The sequence below is a fragment of the Podarcis pityusensis genome (genome assembly GCF_964106645.2).
Source record: "Podarcis pityusensis genome assembly, chromosome: 4".
Lineage (NCBI taxonomy): Eukaryota > Metazoa > Chordata > Lepidosauria > Squamata > Lacertidae > Podarcis > Podarcis pityusensis.
The window spans coordinates 66326162-66353155 of NC_138027.1; the positions used below are offsets into that span (position 1 = coordinate 66326162).

General features: G+C 43.0%; 1 protein-coding gene across 4 annotated transcripts in view; it reads right to left on the reverse strand.

The window, feature by feature from the left end:
* The window catches only part of NHS (NHS actin remodeling regulator), a 240988-nt gene that overhangs the window by 25800 nt on the left and 188194 nt on the right, over window positions 1-26994 (reverse strand). For 3 of the 4 annotated variants that reach the window (XM_081001571.1, XM_081001570.1, XM_081001573.1), the window contains exon 2: window positions 492-644. In XM_081001571.1, coding sequence (XP_080857697.1) covers window positions 492-644 — 153 coding nt within the window. Of the gene's footprint in view, window positions 1-491; window positions 645-23458; window positions 23561-26994 lie in introns of those variants that run through there. The other variant, XM_081001572.1, reaches the window with a different exon arrangement.

Below are 26994 nucleotides of genomic sequence, written 5' to 3' on the forward strand. Positions count from 1 at the left end.
ATTTTTGCAAATGTGCTAGCTGGTGTCTCACTTCAATTTACAGCTTCCACAGCATTTTGTAAAAAATAAAATAAAGAATTCCAGAGACAAACGCAGTCATGTGTACTTTTGACTTCTGTCAGAATTATGACTCAGCAAGCAAAAGAGAGTTAATCAAAGGGAAGAAGAGTCAGTTAAGGTAAGAGCTTAAAGTACATGCTGTTCCTGGAGATAGGATGGAGTCTAGTGAAGTAATTGTTGGAGTGGAATTGCTTATACTTGCCTAACATTTTGTCATTCCAAAACCTGCTCTGGGGTTTCCTCCACCCCTCTGGAGCAGATTTTGGGGGGTATGTGGGAAGTGCACGGGGGCGGGGAGAAGGGAGGGGAAGTTGCGTTGCACAAATAGAAGTGATTCTGCTTGGACAATGACTTTGTTGGACACCACCTTATATCTTCCGTGAGCTACTGGAATGCAAAGCTGTTTCGTTGACTACACAGAAATTATTTACCTTTCCTCAAGGCTCGCAGGTTCTGCTTTGCATGGCGATGCAGCTCCGCTACACAAGCTGGTCGGGTGGAAGGAAGGAAAATGTTTCTTTGCTGATGCCAAGGGGCGCGATAGTAGACACTCAGTTTACTCTCTGCATCCAGGTTTGAGACAGCTGCAGAACCAAAGAGAAAAGGACATTTAACTCACACACATAATGGAGCAGTCAAGTCTTTTCAAATGCATCAAATCTGCTCAGAAATCAATGCAACTATTAAAAAAAAGGAATTTTAATTTGAAACAGGGAAGGTGATTTCTGGTCGTAATTCAAATCCATAAGTTTAAGAAATGCCAGGGTTCATGAATCCACCAGATTTTAGAAACATTTTGAAGAGTACCCACTGCCTGTATGAATGAAAAAACAAATGAATGAGGAGATGGATGTGAATAAACTCACTGAAACATTTTGAGAACAGCATGAATAAAATGGATACAAAATTAGACACAGAATAGCTTTACCCTCAGATATATTGGCTTATTTTTATTTATCTAGGTCAGTCAGAAGCATAATGAATTCTGACATTTACTAATAATCTTTAAATTTTTAGAAAGCCACCAGAAAATATAAGACCATTATTATATTAGCTGATCAATGATCAGATTTCATTCTCATTCGCATGATACACTAATAAAAGATGACAGTAATCATCACTGATTTGCAAACCAAGCAAGTTTCCTAACACACATTTCTGACATTTACCAGTAAATCTCTTGAGTAAATTTACATACATTATTGGTATAGGACATTTATGAAGACACACGGGTGTAAATGACAAAAATAAGTTTTGTGACATGGAAGTCTCTGGCATTCACTGGTATAACTTGAGTCTACTAAGCACCTTCAGCAAATGGCCCTATTTCACTTAAAAAAATAATATAATATATTTTAAATACAGAAAAGGCTGTAGCACTATAACAACAGCTTATGTTGCCTTGAAATATATAATGCACCAACTTTGAAGTAGCTTTTCTCTTTTCTTGTACCTTCAAATCCCCCATCTTTGAGCACAGTTAAAACCATCACTCTGTATTTCATAATCAAACACTTTCAGGTTCCTGATTACAAGATGCAGGTACTGGCAGAGTCTGGCAAAGGAAGGGAAGGAGCATGGAGGCAATGAAGTTGGTGGGAGGAAGAAGTTGCCAGGAGAAACTAGTTGTAAAGAGATCCTGCATGCTGGAATCTGCAAATGGGAGTTGCAGGATTGGGTGTTTAAAGTAGCCAATGTGCCCTTGCTGTCAACAGTGGCTAATGCAGGTGACCCTGCCATTCTATTAACTGGAGCAATGTAAGAAACAATACCTTAGTGTAGCAGCACCTCTGGAACTCAATGCCTATTGGCAAGCTGCTGCCTTCTCTGTACCCTTTTGTGCGCCTAAAAACACTTGTTTAAACAAGCCTATCCAGACATGTAGAATGTTGATGTATGCATTAATCTGTTTTTAGTTTATTGCTGATTCTATCTTTTGAGTGTAATCATTGATAATTTAATTTATTCTCTTTGTAAATTGCTTTGAGGTTCCCCCCCCCCAATCAAGTGGTATAGAAATTTTATTAAATAAATAAAGAGATTTTCAGAATCTGCATCTTTTGTATTTTAACCTTGAATTCCTTGGATGAAATGTGGCATATAAATATTTTATACTGTACCATCATCCTTCTTTCTTACACTTAAAATGCATCAGCTTCTGTCACTGATTGATAGTTATCTACGTACAGGTAGTGCTTTTTTCAGCTGGAGCCCATCAAAGCTCAGTTCTGGCACCTCTTAAATGGGTGCCATTGCCATTGTAAGAGAACAAGGAAGAAGTTCATGGTGAGGTCCAGCACCTCTTTTCCTAGAAAAATAGCACTGGGTACAGGGCACACAGCCAATGTATGTGAACAGCTTTGTCACATGAAGACAGGCACCACATGGACTGGTTTACAGCTGCCCACATACAGTGGCTATGCCTTGTACCCTGGCCCACATTGATGATTACATGCAATTCCCAAGCATGAAGACAAGCAGATTTTCTAGTTTTCCACTCTTGATCATAAACACCCATCATTCATAGCCTCTGCTCTCAGCTTTCTTCTTCTTCTTCTTCTTCTTCTTCTTTAATCCTGTCGCTAAGCTGTGTATGGATGCTTGAAGGGAGTCTGGCTTAGTTCACTCAGGCGTGTTTGTTCTAATAATAACAACACAAAGGCCAGCAAGAAAGATTTCTGCTCTATTTATTTTGATAGATCCAAGGGGTTACCCCCACGGCTCTGTCTGCTTTCCTAGACTCTCACATTTCCCTTTTCCTTCTTTTGCAATTTCTCAACCCTTAATTACCAAATGGAGAATATGGTTTAAAAGAATTCTAGCCAGCGTCCCAAGTGAGCAGGTTTTAAGGTATATAAATAATAAAATTGTGTGTGTGTGTGTGTGTGTGTGTGTGATTTAAAAGTCAGGGACATATTTTTTTTCAGCAGATGGAGTGCGGTAAAGGATGGATATGTAAAATGTCAAGTTGCCACATTGTAATTGGGAAGTCTTAAATGCATCATTAAAAGGGTTAAGTCCCAGTGCAGTGTAGACATAGGCCCAGTGCAGATGGAATTGAAACCATGGTTTTCTGATTCGTGAACAAGTTGTGGCTCCATCCTCATATCTCCTTTTTCTCATGCCATAGGATATTGGAAGCTTTTATTTCCTTATTTTAAACCTATCATACTTTCCCATTACAGTGGAACCTTGGTTCTCAAATGGTTTAGTTGATGAACAAATCAGCTCCTGAACGCCAAAAGCCCAGAAGTAAGTGTTCCGGTTTTTGAACATTTTTTGGAAGCCAAATGTCTGATGCGGCTGTTGTTTCCAGGGCGCCTGCGCCAGTCAGAAGCCGTGCCTTGGTTTTCGAATGTTTCGGGAGTTGAACGGACTTCCGGAACGGATTAAGTTCGAGAACCAAGGTATCACTGTACATCCTAACTCAGGGGACGGTGGCTGGATTACACTCTAGTTTAGGGTAACAAATCTGTGGCCTGTATTGTTGGACTATGACTTCCATCACTTCCAGCCAGCAAGATCAATAATCAGGGATGATAGGGGTTATTGTCCCAACAGCATGTGGAGGGCCAAAGGTTAGCCATCTATGCATTAGAACAGGGTGAAAGAAAATCACAGGAGGGGTTTTATATAGAAAAAAGGGAAAAAACAGGAAAGCATGTAAATCACGGCAATGCTTCTAAACTTCTAGCCATGGTTAAGAAATCGGGAAGACAATATCTGTTCTGATTCTTAGATTATAAAAGAAAGAATCTAAGAGTAGTTATGCAAGTACACAAGTTTTTCGTAGACAAGAGTAGTCCACAAAATTTGACTCAGATCAATCACTCCCCCATACAAAAAAATGTGTGAGAAAACTGGGGATAATTCGAAGCAAAACACTCCCCACCTGTTCACAACAGAATAATACAGTACCAAGGTATCAAAAAGCCTACAGACGTAATCTGTGGGTCAGGCAGGTTTTTTTCTTCAGTGCCACTTTACTCTCTTATGAAGAGTCAACCAGTTGCAATATTCTTCCTAATTAACATATTCATTCATTAAAAGCAGCAAATTCCCTGGGCTGCTCCATTCAGATCTACTAAGCCACTGAACTAGGAATTGTACAGATTATAATTCATAAGCAACCAATGTCTTAACTTTCTCCATACTGCAATGCCCAATCCTGCACCAATACTTTAAGAAATGCAGGAGAAAGGGTCTCATTTTTAAAAGCGTGCCCTCCAATTCTGGAAAGGGGCATGTGCATTCTTTAAATAAAAATATATGGAATCAATAGAACATTATGGGAAGGAAACAGGTATTCTTTTACCTCACTGATACAATTTGAAACCCCTTTTAAAACAGTCCCCAAACTGCATCCTGTTGCAAGAGAAAGGCAAAGGGGAAGGGGGAAGCACTTGTTTTGCACACAAAAGGTATCAGCTTCAGTCCCCCTTGGCAGCTCCAGGTAAGGCTGGGAAAGATCCTTCTCTGAAACTGCAGAAAGCTCCTGTCAAGTCTGTAGACAATTCTCAGAAGGGGCTCTGCTCTGACTCTCTCTATGGCAGCTTCCTATGTTTCCCAAGTCAACAGTATTTCCATGTCTGTACAAGCCCTAAGCTGAACCTGAGGGAGGACCAATTCTTCCACATCTAGCTGCATGATGAGTCAACAGGAGCACTGTTTGTTTCTAGCATTGACTGCCACAGAATATTGTAAGAAAAACAGAAAATTAATTTCAAGACAGAACCAGTTCATCTCAGATACAAGATAAGCTGGGAACACATCCAACTACATCAAGCATATTAGTGCATAAATGTTTCATGGAGGCAAGTGCCAAGACTGATGTACATTTTATTTATAGCCCAGAATGCCTTCAATGATATTCCCCCCTTGCAGGAGCTTGTGTCTTTTGCTGCCATATTCTGGAAGTTAAAGTCTATAATGCTGGCAAAGCATACACATTATTGCTTGTCATGCATGACCATGCTAAACAAAGCAGTCACTTCTCATTCTGCAGAAGCCACTCTTAAACCTCTTGAGCCAAGGCAGCATGGAATATCCACTGCGATCCGTTAGCTAGAAAATTAGACTTGGATCTCTGGATTCAGATTCTGCCAATAACATATTTTTGTGGTCCTGGGCAAGTAAAGGAACTTATCTCTCAGGCTCAGTAAAATGGGAACAATAGTGACTAATCTCACATGCAGATGTAGGAAAGTGTGGTAAAAATGGTAAAGCACTTTGCAGATAAAAAGTGCTGTAGAACTAGTTTGGTGCAATGGTAGAAATCAATGAGCTAGAAGTAAACCTCCCAATTTGTTGGGTGGCTTTAGGCAAACAGCCATGGCCCAGTATAGAGGCAATGGGCTTCATCTGAAGCTCAACACACGTAGTTCTGTTGGTGCAACGGGTCTTCCATTTGCTCTCCCCGCTGCACACACCTCAAATATGCTCTGGAGGGTCCCCCAACCCTTTGGAGCTGATTCTGAGGATGCATATCCAGATAGAGGAAACTGCTGTGCTCATTTAAGTCTGTTGTGACAGCAGAGCTGTAGCACTGAATATGGCCCAAGGTCTCTTGATCTGTTAAGCATATTTAAGAGATCAGAAGATCCCCCTATATTTGCAGGGGGTGGTTCCCAGCTCAGTGGCAGTACAGTGGTACCTTGGGTTACAGACGCTTCAGGTTACATACGCTTCAGGTTACAGACTCCGCTAACCACCCAGAAATAGAACCTTGGGTTAAGAACTTTGCTTCAAGGATGAGAACAGAAATCGTGCTTTGGCGGTGCAGCGGCAGCAGTGGGAGACCACATTAGCTAAAGTGGTGCTTCAGGTTAAGAACAGTTTCAGGTTAAGAACGGACCTACAGAACGAATTAAGTACTTAACCCGACGTACCACTGTACTTTGCATGAAGAACATCTGCGAGCAGGGCTGGGAATGTTCCCTGTTTGAAACCTTCCAGAGCCACTACCTGTCAGTGCTGACAATAATGTGCTAGAGAGAACAACTGTATGATTTAGTATGAAGCAGATTCCTCCCCTTCTTACTTTTATCCTGCACAATTTCCCCTCCATTCTCCTTTTTTATCATCATATTTAAATCCATATCTGTGGCCTGATGTAGTTTACATAGTAGCCTGATATGTAACCCAAATCACAATTTGCAATCCTGCATCCGACTAGATTTTAAAACAATGGCTCGGCACTAACTATAGTTAGCAAAATAATCAGTTCTAATTGTCGGTATTTTAAAAAACTGAACTGGATGGAGAAAGGAACAGGGAGGATGAGAAGGTTACGGGAGGAGTGTGCAAACTCACAGGGCACTTGCATTCCCTAAACCACTGTTTGGTGCTCATCAGTTACATCTGCACTGGGCAGGTATAGCTGGCATTAATCAGGAGTTATAAGACAGCTTCAAATTCTGGTTTCACATTTCATTGTAAAGCCAGTGTGTCAAGACTACAGTGGATTATGGTAAACCACTTTGAGGGTGGTTATTATTATTATTATTATTATAACCAACCAACCAAGCTGTATATAAATTTTATGAAATAAATAAAAATAAATGATATTGAAAGGGGAAGGGGGGTAGGAAATCATGCGCAAGGGAAGAAGGGGAGGGTACAGAGTAAGTGGCAATTCTATATCTTACGGGGGTTTTGTAAAAAAAAATGTTTTTATTAAAGATTTTCTTGGGTTAAATTCTAATATCTTGTTAAGAGACCAGGAAATGTGTTAAGTCAGCACTGGGTCTGTTTCTGTTCCCCCATCTGTAATATATGAGTGGCCTCCCAGGACTGAAAGAGGATAATGTATATTAAGCAGTTAGAACATTTAGAACTATACAAACAAACATATACTTGTATATTATTAGTAATTATCATTTTTAGCAGTATTATATAGAATTTGTCATAGGGAACTATCAATAATAACCTGTGGTGGCTGATATCCCTTGTAAGGTGCAAGGCAAGAGGGCCCGCAGGAGCCATAGCCAATGAAAGGCAGAGCCAATGACTTCTGTTTTTCCACCCATCTTTCTTCCTGCTGAGTTCTGTAAGGTCAACCCTGAAGCTAAAATGGAGGAAGCAGGCAGCCAAGGCCTGGACTGGTTGTAAGTAAGAAGGCAAGCAGATGAGGGTTTGCTGAGGGCAGGCTGTGGTGCTGTGGTTGGTGGCACAGTGCCCCAGTTGCCCTTGTGGACCAGCCTCCCCTGGTAATAAATGCACACATATAGCAGCTGCTAGACATGCCAAAATAACTTTCCAGAAGCTTCCGAAGGTCTTCTGGAATTCGTTCATGTCTCACCTCGACGTGCCCATTCCAAGGGCGCTCCAAGCCAGAGCTCACTGAGTCCTGCAGCAGAGGAAGCACGCTGGAACGGAAAGCAGCTGTTCACATCAGTTGAGCTTATGGGCCATTTTATGTGGCATCTGGAAACGCTTGCTGAAAGGGTGTTTTATTTATGCTAATGGCTCTGGGAATGGCCATCTTTGATAACTAAAGGTCAACCAAACCACATGCTTCAATTATCCTGTCAAGAAGCAGGATGCTCTAGCGGGCCTGTTTTTCAACAGGCCTCAACACCCTTGTGGGGGTCCAAAATGAGTTACGATTCCATTCACCTAGGCTGCTCAGCTCTTCTGAAAAGTTGGCCACCACCGATATATTGGAAGCTGCCATATGTGCAGCCACTTCTTGCTCTTTCCTAGGTGACTAATTAGGGTCTGGTTTTTTTCAAAAACCTGACCAAATTCGCAAATACTGCACAAATACCTGCCTACTCAACCTCTTCAATCTGCAGAACGTGCAGTTTTGCAAGTGCCATATAATGGTGTTCCACATCTGTGAGGAGTAAAAAAAAATATTTAGCATGGCAGCTCTTATGCTTTGGAGCTCCCTGCTTATTAACATTAAGCAGGCACCCTCACTATACTGTAATATGGATATTCCAGTATGCCTACCAGACATATAGTTTCATTACGTATAATTGGGTTTTGCCATTTTGTTGCTTTTATCTGTATATTGCTGATCGTTATTTTATGTAAATCACTGAAATGGGGTTTTTTTTTAAGCCATTCAGATTTTTTCTGAATAAAAATAAATAAGTTTTAAAGCCACCCAAGTGCGAACATTTGCAAATATGCCTTTTTTAAAATAAAAAAATCTCCATAGTATGAAGGCTACCAGGGATTAAAACCAGGTTGAGTTTATACACCACATTATTCACATATCCTTTGTCATCGTTTGGTAAACTGAACTGTGAGAAATTGCTATATTTTTGTTTTAAAATCATGTTAAACATTATTGCTGAATTTTGTTTTTAAAATGTTTCATTTATACCCTATCTTTCCTTGAGGGAGCTCAATACAGTGTGCTTGGTTCCTCTCCCATTCTGACAACAGCCCTGTGAAGTAGGCAAGGCCAAGAGTGTCTGCCTCTGGGATTTGAACCTAGATCTTCTCAGTTTTAGTCTGACACTCTAACAAACCATACTAGCATTATTAAAGATACATGTAAAAAAAGAAAAGCAAAACAAATAATCAACAAAAACAAGACACAAAGGGTTGTATTCATCACTGAGTAGGACCAGTGTAGGAGTGGGAGCAGACCCATTGAAAAGAATGCACATGACTAACTTAGGTTACTTTCAGCCGGTTTATGCAGAATATAAGTTGGATACCACCCAAACATCTCTGGTGGGTAGTCTCAGGCATGTAGCTTCATGAAAACAGAGGCAGATGTCAGTAGAGAAATCTCAACAACCTGAAACTGATTGATAAACATTCATCTCAGTCATTACCCACGGCCCTCCTTGTTACTCAAACTTGACCCATTATAATAAATATATACGCATCTGTATTGCTTCAGTATATTTTCTTTTTCTTTGGGGCAGGGACGGGGGCAGGGGAGGAAACAAGTATAATAAAAGAACCTCAAAGTCTTGATCTGCTTAACCTGACATGAGTTTATGAAAAACAGTTTGCTCCAATGCTGTTGCTATCCTACCTCACAACTGAGAGAAGATGGAGGCCTACACTTAACTCGTGAAAAATCACTATCAGCAGAAACATGGAGATCATGCATCCTACCCCTCATGGGCCATATTTCAGTAATATTACCTGAACTGGAGAGAGTAGAGGCCATCCATTCACAGCAAACAAAGAAGCCCATACACAAAGAAGCCAGAAAAATGTGACTAAGGCCTGTGATAGTCCGGAGGATGTGGGGATGGTAGCAAGGAGGAAGAATCAATGCCAGGGAAGGATTTCAGACCTCACTTGGGCAGTTCGGAAAAAGCTGAGAGGTCAGGTTTACTGATGTGCAGGGACCATTGTCATTTCAGCAAGGGTTCAACATACAGTTGCAAAACAGAAGAGGTACTCTCGCAGGAACATTGGCAGTGGGTAGATCTTACACAGAAGGAGGAAGGTGAAAAAGACACAGACAAAATGGGAAAGTAAGGAAAATACTGCCACAGAGGCTCTCCAAATGAACAGATTTCAGGTATCTCATAATGGCATCCATGGGAGTGTGGCTCTTTGGGCCAAATTCTACAACAGAGCCTTCTGTTTCAAAATATGTGACTAAAGGTTTGGGGAACAGTCCAGTATTGTCAACTCAACCTGACGATGACTTTCCAAGGTCTCAAGTGGCAGTCTTCCACATCACCTGCTACCTGCAGAATCTGCTACCTTTGTCACTGAAGATGGCAGGGATTGAGCCCAAGACCTTCTGAATGCAAAGGAGGTGCTCTTTAGCCCTATGATCCCTATGATGAGGGATCCTGATGTGGAGTGCACCCTGCTTCAAAGTGTCATTCCTACCACTTCAATCAGGCGTACCTGAGTGTAATATCCATGCATTGCAAATAGCTTGCCATGAGCCCGAGCTGTTCCAAAGGCTTTGTGTACAAAAGAACACCTGTCCCCGAGTTGTACGTAGGCTTCATTCCTAGAAAGTTCCACCATAACCCAATTCCTTTTCTCTGTTTTCTCCACGTCCCCCGCCTCCTCCTTTACTTAGTGACCTAGATTGCTTCGAAGAGGAAAGGGTTCAAGCTGGGGGAGTGGAGCACAGAAGCACTTTGCCAGCGCTGAGTAGCAAAGAAAGGCAGTGAGAGGCTGAAGAGAGATGGGAGGGTGTTTCCCTAAATGGATTTGCCCTTCTAATCCCTCCCTCCAAGTGAGGAGTAGGGATAAAAATGGATTGTCTACTTGTATGTGCATTTGCGTCCATGTGCAATAGATACACACACACACACATATGCCTTCCTGTGCCGGTGGGAATCTCCCATCTGAAAAACACACTGTATTCCGCAAAGAACAAATCCCTCTGCAACTCATCCGCTCTAATGCGCTGTGACAGAATACACTGAGAAGTACCGCAACATGCTTATCTATTAATATATGTTTGAAACAATCAATAATGCATGTGCTGCGATACTCGCTCTCTGCGCTTGGTCCTGATACATGCAGAAGCAAATCTGTCTGGAGAAGCAACTTAGTAAGCAAAATGGAGAAGGGGAAAAAAAACCACCACACCAGTATAGGAAAGCTCCAGCATAATTCCCAAGACAGTTGAAGGGTTCCTGGTTTGTATGCATAAAACTGCAGCATTTCATTTTCCCTCGCAAAGGCCAGTGCAAATGAACCCCAGAGCACGTGTGTGTGTGTGTGTGTGTGTGTATACTCCCGCCCTCTTTATATTCTTCAGGCGATTGGAGTGATCCCTTCCCATCATCCCTTCCTTCCTTGAGAAATTTGAAGCTGTCATTTTAAGTGGCAGGTTTTTGCTTTGTTATGTAACAGAGAGGCAAGAAACCCACATAAACTCCACGAAGAGACTTTGATCATGCAGAGGAATTGAAAGCAACTTCTTTCAGGTCCTGGCTTACTAGTGACAACCAGCAAGAGATCAAATACAAATGTTGGCACAAACAAGGAACAAGGGAACAAAACAGGCCTTTCCCAAAGCAAAGGCTGTAAAAGAATTTCAGCAAGGTCACCACGGTGTCAGAGCTCTCTTCAGTTTTATTGGACTACCAGTGGATAACAAGGTAACTGCCTACAGAGAAAGCCTTCTATTGTTGCTCTACTTCTGTGGCTAAGCAGACTAGCTGGGAATTAGTTGACTTACAAAATATGATGCTTGCCTCCTACACCAATGAACCTTTCTTCTAAAGCAGCAGAGAAATGGAAGCATAACACCAAGGAAATAAGGAAAGAAACATACAATTCACACACTCCAACTGTTTCTTCTGCAGAATGTTTTCCCTCACAGCCAAAGCTAGGTAAGGGAAGGAATTCATTCTGCTTGCATTGTAAACTTGCACTGATGTGCAAATTCCCAACTCAACTTGCGAACTGAGACACAGCTATCCTTTGAAATTCAAACTCCTCCAAAATTTGGCGATGCAATTCTCTAACCAAAATAGTGCACATAAATGCATGTTGTAGTGAAAAGAACTTACAAAGCTACCCTGTATTGAGGAAAATAGCTTGTGGGTGTTCATTTATTAGGTAAAATTACATAACAAAAAACATATACAGTGGTACCTCGGGTTAATAACTTAATTCATTCTGGAGGTCCGTTCTTAACCTGAAACTGTTCTTAACCTGGGGTACCACTTTAGCTAATGGGGCCTCCTGCTGCTGCCATGCCGTCACCACACAATTTCTGTTCTCATCCTGAAGCAAAGTTCTTAACCCGATGTACTATTTCTGGGTTAGTGGAGTCTGTAACCTGAAGCGTCTGTAACCTGAAGTGTCTGTAACCCGAGGTACCACTAAATCAGGAGAAATGCATGTGAAAAGGAGGACGTGGAAATTAAGGGTGGAAAAATGAGAAACTGGCAGAAACCAAAACTTATAGATTTCTCCATCCATCCCTAGCCAAAGCCAGTCCAAAATACAAGAATGCTCTAGCATACATTCAGTGCTGTGAGCATTCACTGAAGATACAGCAAGATGATAAAAGTTTTGCATTGCTGTGGATGACTGCGCCATATATTTGCAGACTTACTGCCTGTATCTAAACCTGAACTCTGATGTGTTATAAGTTGTACATGTTTAATACATAACTAAGAGTATAATGCCTTCTGTTAGACTCTACAGTAGTCAGTTGGTCTTCTACCATGTGTTTCTAGGGTTCAGTCATATTACATTTTCAGAAGTGTCTAATATCATCTTTGTTCAGGAAACTTCACGTGAAGAGACAGTCACAAGATTTGGCAACAATACAGTGTGGCAAAAAATGTTTTGTTTTGTTTTTCCCTTTGAGAAATCCTTGCAATATATAAATTACAAAAGTTACTTAACTACCTAAAGGGAACCAGGCAGAGGAATAGGCAGAAGGCCTTCTCGGTAGTGGCGCCCTCCCTGTGGAACACCCTCCCTTCAGATGTCAAGGAGATAAAGAACTACATAACTTTTAGGAGACATCCGAAGATAGCCCTGTATCAGGAAGTTTTTAATGTTTGATAATTTACTATGCTTTATATATGCAGTAAGCTGCCCTGAGTGGCTGGGAAAACCCAGCCAGTTGGGCAGGGTGTAAATAATAATAATAATAATAATAATAATAATAATAATAATAATAGAAATTCAGCTACTCCAGAGCTTCATCAAACAATCTCTATTCCTGAACTTTGTATTGAAGGCACTGCCGCCACATGGCAATCTTATCACACTTCTTCACATCTCTGTTAAGTCTGCCAACAAGGAGGGCAATTATGGTCAGCTGAGATTCATAATGAGGATGTTGTTCATTAAGTATTAGAGGGAGACCACCCAGTCATTTTTAACAACTATGGAGCCATTAAGCGGTATATATTTATTAGAGCAGTAGAGCCCAAAGAACAGCACATTACAAAAGTTGCCATACTCTATTGCAAAAAGACAATGAAATGATTAGTGAACTTGTATCAGAGACTTGTAGCCAAAAAAGAATTTGGCTAGCATTGATCCAGTCTGTGGACCACCCATTAGCCACTCCAGGTCTAAATTATGGTACTTGGGTGATAAGGTACCTGATAAGGAAGGGCTCCCAGTTGCAGGAAGGTTTGTCACTGTGCTTTTCCAAATGCACTTAGAAATCCACTTTATACATTCCTAGTCGACTCAGGAAGCTTGGGAACAAAGTGAATTGTGAACATTTGCTCCCCCTTCCCAAAACTCTATTTTGAATGTCTCTTTCCGGAATGAGGAACTGAGATTTTTAAATTAAGTTTTAATTGGTGGGAATGAGAATCAGAAATAGGAGTAAGAACCAGATTGATCCATCTGAAAGGCATCCTTTCCCCTTCACCCTGACTTGGGTGAGAGGACGGGTCCTTTGAACTCTTCCTCTGTCTCCCCATCTCTCTTTATTTCAACATTCATGGCCTGCTTCTTTGGATGTTGACTTGGCAGTGCATCCCACTGTCTTCAACGGGACTTGCTCCCAATTGGAGAAGTACATAGGACTGAAACCTAAATTATGCAACCCAAAATTGGATAGTTTCTAAAATGTTCTCATACTTCGGGCATTTCTTTGTGATGGATTTTCAATTTTCATTAAGAGACTTGATAACCACAGACCACAAATTAATTTGTTTGAGCTCGAGCCATTTAGCAAAGATTTGCATTCCATACAGCCTGTGTTGGAGATGGGGAACCCCTTTCTGCCCAATAGTCACTTTCCCTTCTGGACAACCTTGTGAGGTGGGACATGCCAGTGGTGGGTGGGATCAGAGGCAAAAATGGACAGAGCAATTCATGCCAATTTTACCTCTGTGCACTGAGCTAATTTTCACAGACACACCCCTCTTTAGTCTCCTTGCAGGCAAGCACAAAGCATTATGGGAGTTCAAGGACACATTGCAATCAGGCAGAAACACTCAGAGAGGGTGCAAAGCAGGACAGGTGATGGGCGTTGCCTGAGGAGAAGGGGTGTGGCCTAAGGAAAGTCCCAAGGGCCACATCTGGGCCTGAGATCCCCCTTCCCTGCTTTATGGCATATGCATCTGATAGTGAAGGAAGGGTAACAAATTTAATCATGATAAGATGTGCTGTGGTCAGGGCCAATGATCCTATTTTGCTGTTTGAGGCAAATCAGGAAGTGCCGGCCGCTGCTACCTGTGGTGCTGGCAGAGAAGGGATGCCGGCACTGGCACTGATTTCAGGGGAGATCCCCACCGAACGGCTGTGGTAGCCTATGGTATCTGGCCACATGCAGGAAAATACAAAGAAGGAATAAATTCGTTTGTCCTTTGCTCATCCTTATTCTTCCGTGTGTTTCCAGAATTTAAGCACTGTGCCACACCCTGGAAACCAGAAGCATGAAATCACACACACACACACAAGTTTATTTCTGCAGCCTCAATAATACAGGCACAAATTATAATGCCAAACCCTTGAATGTTCACAATATATCAAATGGCAGGACGTATCTTTGCTTTCCATGTTGCGCATGTCACCTTTTCATTCATAAAAGACAAGTCGTATCTTTAATCACTCTGCCAGAATAACAGCACTCGACTGCTTGCGTTATCAAACACTATTGGAAAAGTCTAGATAAGGAAGGCTGGGCAACCCCAGCCAATTAGTATTCCACACACAGCCACCTCCTCGTAAGCAAGAGTCATTGGTATCCCAGCAACCCTTAACTTTTCATTCTCCCTGGATTGCCGGATCTTTATCAAAATATAATTACATCCCTCATTTGGAAGATAAATTTTGATAGCCTGTGCCATGCCCAAATAAATAAAATCTGCGAGTGCTAAGATTCCACGGTTACAAACACCTGCATGCATCAAGGCACTTAGGTGGCCTCCTACCTTGTGGAAAGATTTGTTTGGTCTGCAGCATCTCCCACCTTCGCATTGATGGCTGAGGTTAAATCTTCAAATGTGGCAACAAGCTGAAAGTCGGCCCGGTCTCACATCCAGTTCCCAACTGCAGCAAGCCAGAGGACTCTGGGATGCCTGCAGCAGGACAGGAAGGAAGCAGGCCTTCTCCCACTTTCCACCCCACTACCATTCCAAGGTATACTGCTTCTGAACCTGGAGGATCCATTTACCTATCAGGGTAAAATCCCATGATAGAGCCGACATCCATTCATTTGATAAAACTCAGGAAATGCCTCCGTTTGGAAACATAGAGTCACAGAGTTGGAAGGGACTGTGAAGGACATCAAATCCAACCCCCAGAAATGCAGGAATCTTTTGCCCAATGTGGGGCTTGAACTCATGCCCCTAGGATTAAGAGTCTTATGTTCTACCTATTGAGCTAACCCCCGATAATTCAAAATAAATAGTAGTACAGTCATAAAAAGGACCCCAGATCATTAGGTCCAGTCATGGCCGACTCTGGGGTTGGGGCACTCATCTCGCTTTATTGGCCGAGGGAGCCAGCGTACAGCTTCCGGGTCATGTGGCCAGCATGACTAAGCCGCTTCTGGCAAACCAGAGCAGCACACGGAAATGCCGTTTACCTTCCCACCGGAGCGGTACCTATTTATCTACTTGCACTTGACGTGCTTTCGAACTGCTAGGTTGGCAGGAGCAGGGACCGAGCAACGGGAGCTCACCCCGTCACGGGGATTCGAATCGCCGACCTTCTGATCAGCAAGTCCTAGGCTCTGTGGTTTAACCCACAGTGCCAGCCGCGTCCCTTAGTACAGTCATACCTCAGGTTAAATATGCCTCAGGTTGAGTGTTTTCAGGTTATGCTCCATGGCGACCTGGAAGTAATGGAATGCGTTACTTCCTGGTTTCGCCACTCGCGCATGTGCAGATGCTCAAAATGACATCACGCACATGCATGGAAGCGGCGAATCGCGACCCGCGCATATGCAGGTTGCATTCACTTCAGGATGCCAACGGGGCTCCAGAATGGATCCCGTTTTCAGCCAGAGGTACCACTGTAGTATGCAGTTTTACATTTACTGGAGGCAAGCAGTGCTATTTTTCTAGAAAGAGAGGTGCCGGAACTCACCATGAACACCTCCCTCGTTCTCTTAGAATGGCAACAGTGCCCACCTGAGAGGTGCCGGAACCGAGTTCTGGCGAGTTCCAATTAAAGCCCTGGAAGCAAGTGATTCTGCACTTGACAGGCATGTGAGGGACACTGCAATGTGTAACAGAACTTTAAAATTTTATTTTGTGACCTGTTGCGTGACTCAGAATAAAAGAAGCTAGTTCTTGAGTACACCAGAAAGTACTGCAGTACAGGCAGCAACTGTTTGAGGTGTGTCCGATAAGTTCATGATGGTGCACGCATCGTGCCGAACCCGGAAGCGACCCAAAAACATCACAGAAAGGGGTGGGATGGGCAGGGGACAGAATGGGGCTTTTGCAGGCTTTTTCAATGGCCTTTCAAATATATGCAATTTCACTTAAACATGTCGTGCCTTGGAATGTAACTCCCGGGTAAATTGGGAGTTGCCTGTACTTTATGGGGAAGAAACATAGGAAAGATGCTGGAGTCACACCACCGGTCAATCTAGCTCAGAAATGCCTACACTGACCAGCAGCGGCACTGCATGGTTTCAGACAGGGGACATTTCCAGCCGGAGGTTGGACTTGGGACCTTCTGCATGCAAAGCAAATGCTCCATTGCTGTCCTAATGCCTTTCCCCACCTACTCATACCAGTAGTGCTAGGCAAGGTAGGTACTGCTGCTCACCTGGCTTCCCAATACTGCACATCACTGCTGGTTACCTAGAGGGAAAGGGGTAAGGCCCTCAGTTACTGGCAGTCACCTCCATGCTGGGAAGCAAGTAAGCAAGGTGCCCCACCCCCATCTACCAACTGCTACCGTTTGCCTCTAACAAAAAAAACCCTACCAGTTAGGTGACAATGATTCTTCAGTATCTCCATAACTAATTAGGTTCCTAAAATACATGCAATACATTCCACCTTCCTAGGCAGCTCGCCTGCGATGGTGCTTATGCTGGGATTCAGCTTTAGCTACCACAGACATTTACAATGCAAAAGCTGAGGTAGAAAAGGAGGAGGGAGGGAAGGAGAGACAGATGCATCCTGACAACTGGGACATTTGGAGGTTGGCGTTTTCCCTGGGGCCAGCACTCTGAAAAACATGGCAGTCCTGGCTGAAATAGGACCATTGGAGGGCAAGTTGTGGAACCGTAAATGTGAAGATAGCAGTCAATCCTGCCCTTCTTATGCCATTAGTAAAGTGACGCTAATTTAAGGTTAGGAATGTTTAAGAGGCATTGCCTGTGGACAGGTAAAATAATAACTAGCAAACTATATTGTGTGAAGCGCACTAGGATGATTCAGAGAATAGATTGAGTTTAATCTCTGGTTAGTTTAAGCATGCCTTTCCCTGCTATCTGTGACTGGCAGCGTTTGGCTCACATTCCAAAATGGACTAACAACATACCTGCTGGATCAGGCCAAAGGTCCACCTTGCCCAGCATCCTGTTGTCCCCATGGCCAACCAGATGCCCATGGGAAGCTCATAGGCAGGACCTGAATCACTTGTGATTCCCAGCAACTGACATTCAGAAGCATGCACCTTCTGATAAAAGATACGGATAGGTAAAAGATACGGACATCACTATGAAAAAAAAATCCATTGCTCATCAATGCTGTGCTACCTTGCTGTGTGTTGTTGAACCATAGGGCCATCACTCAGGGGTAGAGCTTTGGTCCCAGGTTCAATCCTTGGCATATCCAGGTAGGATTACAAACACCTCTGGCTGAAATCCTTGAGAGCTGCTGCCAGTCTGTGTAGACCAGTGTTTCTCAAACTTAGATCCCCAGCTGTGGTTGGACTACAATGCTCCTCATCCCTAGCTAGCAGGACCAGTGGTCAGAGATGATGGGAGTTGTAGTCCAACAACAGCTGGAGAGACATTGAGCTAAATGGACCATTGGTCTGACTCAATGTAAGGCAGCTTATGTTTCTATAAAATCACACATACACCATGGATAGCTGTATGTGTGATGGGGGGCAACAAGTGTAAAAACAAAATACAAACTCTGACATGGTAACGAGCAAGCAAATCTATCCTACGTTCCATGTTCTGTCCCAATACCAGATCTCATGGAGAAGGCAGCTCAGAGGTTGCAGGACCATGGATAGCTCCAAGTGAGCAACTTGACCCAATCAAGGTTGAGAGCAAGACTGAGCCTTTTTAAGCATGTGCCGCCAGATTACCCCTCCTGGCTCTGCCCCTCCTGACTTCCCAAAATATGGTCTTTATGCTATGTTCCACAAGCTGGGCCAAGGTTTCCAGCCACTGAACTCAAGTAATGTTGCATTATTCCCAATTCACAGAAAAAATAAAAATTAATAGTCTGTTTTTTTCTTTTCAGTTTTACATTATTAGAACCATTCGTCTGACTAGGTTTCAGCCAATTCCATCTGTAGGAATTGTGTCATCATTGCTAACAGACAGATACCGTATTTTTCACTCTATAAGACACACCAGACCACAAGACACACCTAGTTTTTGGAGGAGGAAACAAGAAAAAAAAAATTCTGAATCTCAGAAGCCAGAACAGCAAGAGGGATCGCTGCACAGTGAAAACAGCAATCCCTCTTGCTGTTCTGGCTTCTGGGATAGCTGCGCAGCCTGCATTCGCTCCATAAGACGCACACACATTTCTCCTTACTTTTTAGGAGGGAAAAAGTGAGTCTTATAGAGCAAAAAATGTGGTATTTTTGTAAGCAGCCGTTCAGCATATTTCATTGTAGCCCAATAAGGCTAAGCATTGACATCAGGGGCAAAAATGGCGGCCAGTGTCACGGAGCAGGAGTAAATATTTCAGGTGCTACTAAAGTACGAGATCATATTCTCCGCTATTAATACAGGGTGGGATTCAATGAATCAGTCCATCAACTTGCTTAATGGGCCTTTCCCACATCCCAGCACTGCTGGACAGTGTACAGTGGGAAGCATTGGGTTCCTCAGTCTCCATTGTCTCCTGGTCTCCCATAGCAGACTCAGAGCCCGGCACCTAGTTTGGCTCCTTAGCTAGAGACTCTGCAGCCTCCGATTCCAAGTCTTGATTGCTGCTGGACTCTGGGTCATGACACTAAGATTTCAATACCAAGCCATCTTCCCCTGGGTTAGCAGTTCTCGTGAGATGAAGTAACATTTAGGCAACTTTTTGTTGAGTCTAAATGTGCAGAATCAGGTTCACCCCTGGCAAAAACAATGATAATTAATTTGTCAGATGGAACTCAGTGGGATTCATGACCATTGTAGACATTGCACTGAATGTGTTGGACTGAAGTGACAGAATTCAGACTATACTACCACCAATAGGTGGTTTATTTTTTTTTCAATGCTTGGCCATATTAAAAAACATCAACAAATGTCCCTACCTGCAATGAGCTGGCACCTAAGTTAAACCTTTCTCTCTGACAAGCTATTCCCCATCTCATAAGTTTGGGGGTTTCTTTTTTACAGGAGGGAGCACTGCAAAACACATCCCCCCCCCGAAGTGGTTCAGTCCTCAGGCGACTTCAACTGATCATGTGTAATGTATAGCTCATCCAAGCAAACTTGTTCAAGAGCTAGTAGTAAGCCTTCTGTTGGTGTCCTCAGAAACCTTCCTGAATATCGCTACAATAACAATCCATGTTTCTTCTGCAAGGCTGTTAGTCACACAGGCAACTATGGTTTTTCTAGGTATAGAAAATATGCAGTGTCTTTTAACCAATTTCTAAATATGTATTGCTCCTGCACTGCCCATTCGCAAAGACCTGACGTGGAATGACTTCTTCCTTTGAAGATACTCAGCTGAGGTTACTGTGAGCAGCCAGTGAGCACATCCTAGTACTTGGTTTCCTATTTCTTTTCCAACCTTAAGCTTTTATACTTTTCTGAGTTTCTCACCAATATGTTCCACTGAGCATCCTCAGTTGCTGCTGCGACACCAATCACAGGAGATTAGATAGATAGATGATTGATAGATGATAGATATAGATATAGAAATAGATATCGATATTACTCAATATAAACCCCACTCTGCATACGATCCTTTTCATCAACAGGATCATGAAGGAGCAGATCTACAATATTGGTATCATGAATGTCAAGTAGCAAGAACTCTGTATCATCAATGCTAAAAATAACTGAAATAGCAAGAACAGGGAAGGTTGGGAAACACTACTACCTGAAACCCAGTCAGTGTCAACAATACTGAGCTAGAAGGCCCAATGGGCTCATCTGGTATAAGAAATACCCAATGCCCAAGGGATATTTTCCCCCTACAGGCGACTGTGCAGTGTCATATTTGTGAGAGAACATTGCCTAGTGTTTCCTGTACTCTTCCACCACAGCCAGATTAATTATTCCATATGCCACGTCCACAATGCTTGTCAACCTAATTTATGAATGTAATAATACAGATCATTTATAAACTAGAGGTATGAAGATCACAAGGAAGTCAAAGTCTATTTAACTATAGATAGCATTTGGTGTGGAGAGTGGGGTGGGGAATTGCATTATAGAGGTAGAACCCACTGAGGTTGCCCCTTCATTCATTCCCACATGCGATTCTGCCCTCTGCCATTCAGTCACCATGCAACCACACTTGCCCCTTCTTATTGCTTTCATTATAATCAGCAAATGGCAACACAGGTGCCTCTGTAGAAGGGGAACCTGAAAGCTAAGCTGTGAACCGACCATTTAAAATAAAAATAAAAATACTGTTCTGTCTTCCAAGGGCAACTGAGGATATGAGAAGGGAACGATTAGGGGGCATCCACTCCCTCTCGTACAATGCACCACACTGCAGAAAGAAGAGTTTGCTGTGATACAAGCCTCTAACATTATCATAATCACTGCAAAGCCAGCCTTTTTACTGAGCATGTTTACTGGTGGCAATGAATTTCACAACCCACTCCAATATTTTGCATCCTGGATAAGTGGTGAGGATTTGTCAATCACGATCACCATTTCTTATTGTGCTCATAATTTTTCTCTGAGCCTTTTGCATTCCTGTGAAGGAAAACACACACACACACACACACACACACACACACACACACACCCCTCAAAAAGCCTTTCCTAACTTCTTAGTAGCTGCTGCCATCATAAAGGACTGGCATTTTCTGTATCATATATATCAGCAACACAACACAAATCCAAATGGGTTCTATGAGTCAGCTCTGTGCCTTTGCAGAGTAAGAAGCAAACAGATCTAGCCCTCAGCAGGAGGAATAGAGAGGATTCAAGCACCAGTTTTGCAAATCATAATTGGGCTTACAGGGCAGGCATTATTAGCAGCTCTTGTGTCAGACCAAATAATGTAAAATAAAAATAAACCACGAAAAAGGGAGAATCGGCCAAAGTAGCAGAAGTATTGAAAGACCAGCACCACTTAGCAACTGCCCACCATCTTGGCTCAATCATTCCACCATGTATGACATCCCCCCCCCCTTACAATGACCTTAGCAGAAACTACTGCATGAACATTGCATTTTATTTTTAGGTGCAAGCACTCAGAAAATCCCAGGTGTGTGGCTGAATGGCCAAAGGGCAGCCTCACCTTCAATACCCTTTTATGGAAGGGCTGGGGAGAGAAGCAGGCTCTGGGGAAAGGGGCCAGCATGGATAGTAGTACTCATTTAGGTTATTAGAATAGTTCTATTAAGGACACACACACACACACACACACACACACACACACATTTTCCTTTCTTATTTGTGATTCCTTTTTTTTTTTTTAAGTCAGATTTAGTGCCATTCCTTTGAGCTTTTAATACCCAAATAATTTCCCTTTCACCTGCAATTTGAAAAGTACAGCCTTGTTCCCATGCCAGGGATTTCTCGGTGCCTGACAGCTTCTGCATTTCCATACCTTGCTGGTAAGCATAAATGCTGCATACTAAACTCTTACAGCCAGTGGCAGTGATTCTTACAGAAAGAAGCAACACATTACTACGACTGCTAAGATAAAACTTACAAGACAATGCAAGACAATTTTTTTTTAAGAAGCCACAAGCAAACAAAGTCACATTGCAATTATAAAATAAAATAAAATAAAATATTTGATTTAACCAGAATAAAAGGATTAGAAGGAGTGGATTAACATAGGAAATAAAATGTATTACCATTGGGGAAACTCCTGCTCATTTAGATTCTCCAGCCAATGCATAGAGTCACCCAGAGATTGCAGCTTTTCCTTTTAACTTCATTCCCCAACTGTGTAAGGAATTGGTTAAAAATGACGTCACTGCTGATCTACTCACTCCCTTTCCTAGTCCTCACCCCCATTCACTTGCCAAAAGAGCTGAAGCTGCTACACTTATCATCCCGAGTTGGCCAATGAAACACGACTATCCAAGTTCCTGGTTCTGCATGGGGCCATGTCAGTGCAGTACTGCAAGTGCATCTCTGTTAAGTCTCCTGCAGCATCATTTTGCTAAAATGCACCGTCAAGAGGCCCCAGAAACATCCAGAGATCTCTTAAGAAATCCTATTTGTCCCAATCTTAGGATGCATAAAACACAGATTATGCCACACCAAATTCATCATTAAACAGCAGTGAGAGAAAATCGCCTTGCCTGGATTCTGCCCGTGTGTGTTTATTTAACACACTTTTATTTCCTCTCTCTCTCTCTGTGTGTGTTGTAGCTTTCTTCTATCAGAACTGCAACATATCTTCTTTTTTTATCCTCCTCCCCTCCGGATATTACATCACCAATACATGATTCCAACTCTTACTATGGAACTGGGAAAAATAATAATTCTGAATGGGAGCTACCCGCGGTGAGCTCATCTATTGAATTCAAGTGATGCCAAAGTCTGAATCCCGGCAGTTTTACACAAAGACTCTGGCCTGACATAGCACTGCTTGGATTTTTATAACCTTGCATTTGCTGAAAAGCGAAATGTCTCATTGTTATGCTATTGAAACCAGATTAGTTTGCTTGCCACCACAAGCTGTGCAAAGAAGCACTGGCTGCAAGCAACGCATGGCTCCATCCAGAACATTCCTCTGGAGAATGCATAGGGTACTCAGCATTCTGGGGCTGCATTTAGCATTCCCTGCCTATCTTATCTGCCGAGAAGATGTTGCAGTAAAATCCTCTGACCGGCAAAGCTACAGGAGAGAAAGGAAAAAGCCGGCTTGCGAGCACACTGCAGAAATACTTGGAAGCATCTCTCTTCCCCCCGCCCTGCTGCTCTCCTAAGCCTTCATTCTCTAAAGCATCACTAAAAGGGACTTTCAGAGAGAGAGAGAGAGAGAGAGAGAGATAGAACCCCGATTCCATTGCTGACACTGACTGCAGAGAAGCTGACTGCATGGCACCCTCTCTACAGCCACAAAACCATCAGCAAAGCAGGCCGGCTATAATGCAAGGCCTGCTGCATAGCTAGCTGGGCTGCTGGTTGCTATGGGCACCCAATTCCACGCCCCTCCACCTCCCCAATCCATACCTGTGCATCTTCTCCTTGGGTACCGCTGCAGCTTGCATTGGGATTTGCCCATCCACGATGTGGCCAGGCACTACCCATCCCTGATAAGTCTCAATGGCCTAATGGAGGGCAGGTGCTTGATACTGCATCCTCTCTCCCTCCCTCCCTCCCTCCCAGCAGCAGCAGCAGCAGCAGCACAGTCAGAGTCAGAGTCAGTCAGAAGCAGCAGCAGCAGCAGCAGCAGCAGCTGTATCACTGGCAGCAAAGGGGAATCACTATATGTGTATGGGTAGCCTATGCAGATCTCTCTGATATATATATATATATAGAGAGAGAGAGAGAGAGAGAGAGAGATAGCCCTATTCTTCTATAGCACAACTTACTGACATGGATTTGTTATGTGTACATTACTACCAGAAAACATGCATCACATTGGGTATATGCTGGGAAATTTATTTTGGGAGTTCAGACTATTGGACCCATCAGGGGCCATTTATTTATTTATTTATGTATGTATGTATGTATGTATGTAGACAGCCCTCCACCCAAAGATCACAGGGCAGTTCCCAACAATGAATCTAATGGAAATGCTGGCAGAAATCCTCATGCCTTTAGCATGCCAGGCTATGTGCTGGCATTCTGCTTCCATTCTAACTTGAAGGGCTGTTCTCTGCAAAGTGAGACAGAGTTGTTCCACCACCAAACTCTAAATCTGGGTGAGGGGTGGAGAGGAACCCGTCTCACTGCTTTGGCATGCTGCTCAGGGTTATCTTTTTCTCTCTTTTCTACATTAAGGGCTATTGAGCCTTCAAAGCAGGCATTTCACAACTCTTTCGTCACTTGGGGACAATGGATGAAGGAACCTGTGAAGTGCAAAAACTGTACGATAAGCTTAAATAAAAACTCCAGCTACCATCTCTTTCTAAATATTCTCCCCATATTTTGTCATGGTCAGACATTTGGGATGAACACATTTGGGCTGAGAGAGGAAAGGAAGCACACACAGTCCCTACCCCTCCATATCCCTGACGGCATTGGCTCTCAATGGAGGAAGGTCTGAAATGGAGCCAGCATGCCTTGGGATGTTGGGAGCAGGGCGTGTGTGTGTGTGTGTGTGTGTGTGTGTGTGTGTGTGTGTTCCTACCCCCTTCCCACTTTTAATCACATGCATTCAGGGGAACATCTTAATAGGCTCAGAAGGTGGTCAGGAACGGTCTAATTGCTGGGTGGAAACTATAAGGCACAAAAGGGCTGAAAATCACCTTTCCTTGAAGGGGAGGGAAGGTCAATTTGGCTAAGGGGGGGTGAGAATTCCCACAGAACTTCCCAGAACATATGAGAAGAAATCTACAGTCTACTGGTGGTCAAAAACTGCTGGGTGACCACATGGAATCTGTTCACTTAGGCCAATATTGGCTACCTATGCAGATATGTGGACATGTCAGAAAATTTCCGCCAGGTCAGAATTTGTTGCACCCCCCCCCTCATTCATCTCATTGAGCAAGTTCCTGGAATGGAATGTAGATTTTTGGTTTTGTCTGCAGATCTATGAACCTTGGGGGGGGGGGGCTGGTTTGATCACTGCACTTAACAAGGTAATCCAAAAGCTTGCTCTCTCTGCCTTGTTTTAACATTCTAACCTCTGCTGTCCTACATAAACCACTTTTTACAAAAACAGTTGAGGAAGTGACTGCATATCATTTCCCGTATACCTGCATATGCAACAGACAGAGTCCCCCATCCCCTATCTGAACACCATGGGTGCAGGCATCTTTTTGTACGTACAATGACCCTTCATACATACAGTTTTGGTTTGTGTGTGTGACTGTTTCTCTGCACAGATTTTTAAAGAATTTCCCAAAAAGTATCCTAAAAAAATATGCATAGAAATGGGCCACAAGATAAGCTTTTAAGATGTCCACATATGGAAACAGGATGAGATGAGCTAGGCTACATTTGTCCACCCCTACAGATTATGTTCCACACGCCACCCTTGACCTCTACTATGGGGCAACGTATTTTCTTCAGAAGAATTTCTTTTATTCTGGTCAACACCCCCTAAAGACACTCTCCTTGTGATACACATAACCCCCTGAGTTTGTTGGTCCAATTGGCCACTGCTTTCTGCACACTTCAACATAGTAAGTACAACGCGAGCAAAGTGTGAAAGGAGAAGACAATGACAGTGAAGAGGAAGGCAACAATATTGTTTCTTCATGGCACTGCCAAGGTAGTGCAATCATTATGGAGTTTGTTTTTTATTTAGGGCATTCCTGTGTAGGAGGCAACACACTCAGGAAACAGGAGCTACCATCTCACAGACACACACAGTGACATAATTACTGCAGCCCTAAAACCTTTACACTGCTTCCTTGTAAAACATCGATTGATTTTTAACATCCTTTCTTTAGCTTTTATGGCTCTTAAGAGACCAGCCCAACATCCCTGTGAAACATCTTTCACCCTAAGCCTTTAGTCAATGTTTTGAAAAGATTGGTCTCATCCTTGTCTTGCCATTCTAACTTCAACCTTGAAAGAGGAGGAAGAAAGTGTTCATTCATCACCAGTCCATCAGTACCATATATTTAAGGCACATTTATGGAACATAGCTTCCCCAAAGAAACCTGGGAACTGTAGGTTACCTCTCACAAAGCTACAGTTCCCAGCACCATCAATAAACTAGGTTTATTTTGGCACGACTATTGCCACTATTAAAAATGAGCGCAAAACTCCCCAGTTAGGCAGAATAATCACACAACGATATCAGCTACACAATATGAGACTCTTCTGCTACCACCAAGATTGGCTCATGCTGTATTTAACTCTAGGGTGTTTCTACTGCAGTTTTCAACTGCAGTAGAAACTGCCCGAGGGCACAAACGAGTGAATATCTCCAACTTTAATGTGGATTGTGTCACTGGGAGAGGATATAAAGGTCTTGCACTTTTTGATTAGGTAATTCTAGTGTGCTGGCGACCTTGGAGAGGGTTTGCTGTCAGTATCTATAGTGGCTTCCCTTTCACTGCCTAACTCTGCATCTGAACCTTCAGGAGTTCAGTATGCAGATCAGCTGGGGGTTAAAAGGTGCCTGGCTGAACACTCACTCTCAGAGAAGAAGTAAAATATGAACTGTGAGTGATGCAAAAAGCAAAGGGTTTCAGAAATGAAATTACAAGGGTAAGAAAACACAGAGAAAACGCATATGAACAAAATGTGATGGGTGATAAATGGAAAGGAGATAACAAGCAGACCAAAGAAGTTAAAAAACAGAAACAAGAGGAAAGTTCATTTGAACATTTCTGAGCACAATTCAAAGAGTTGGTGCTGAACTTTAAAGCCCTAAATAGCCTTGCACCTGTATACCTGAAGGAGCATCTCCACCCCCATCATTCAGCCCGGACACTGAGGTCCTCCTCCAAGCGTCTTCTGGTGGTTCCCTCACTGCAAGAAATGAAGTTATAGGGAACCAGGCAGAGGACCTTCTCAGTAGTGGCACCCACCCTGTGGAACGCCCTCCCATCCAATGTCAAGGAGATAAACAGCTATATCATTTTCAG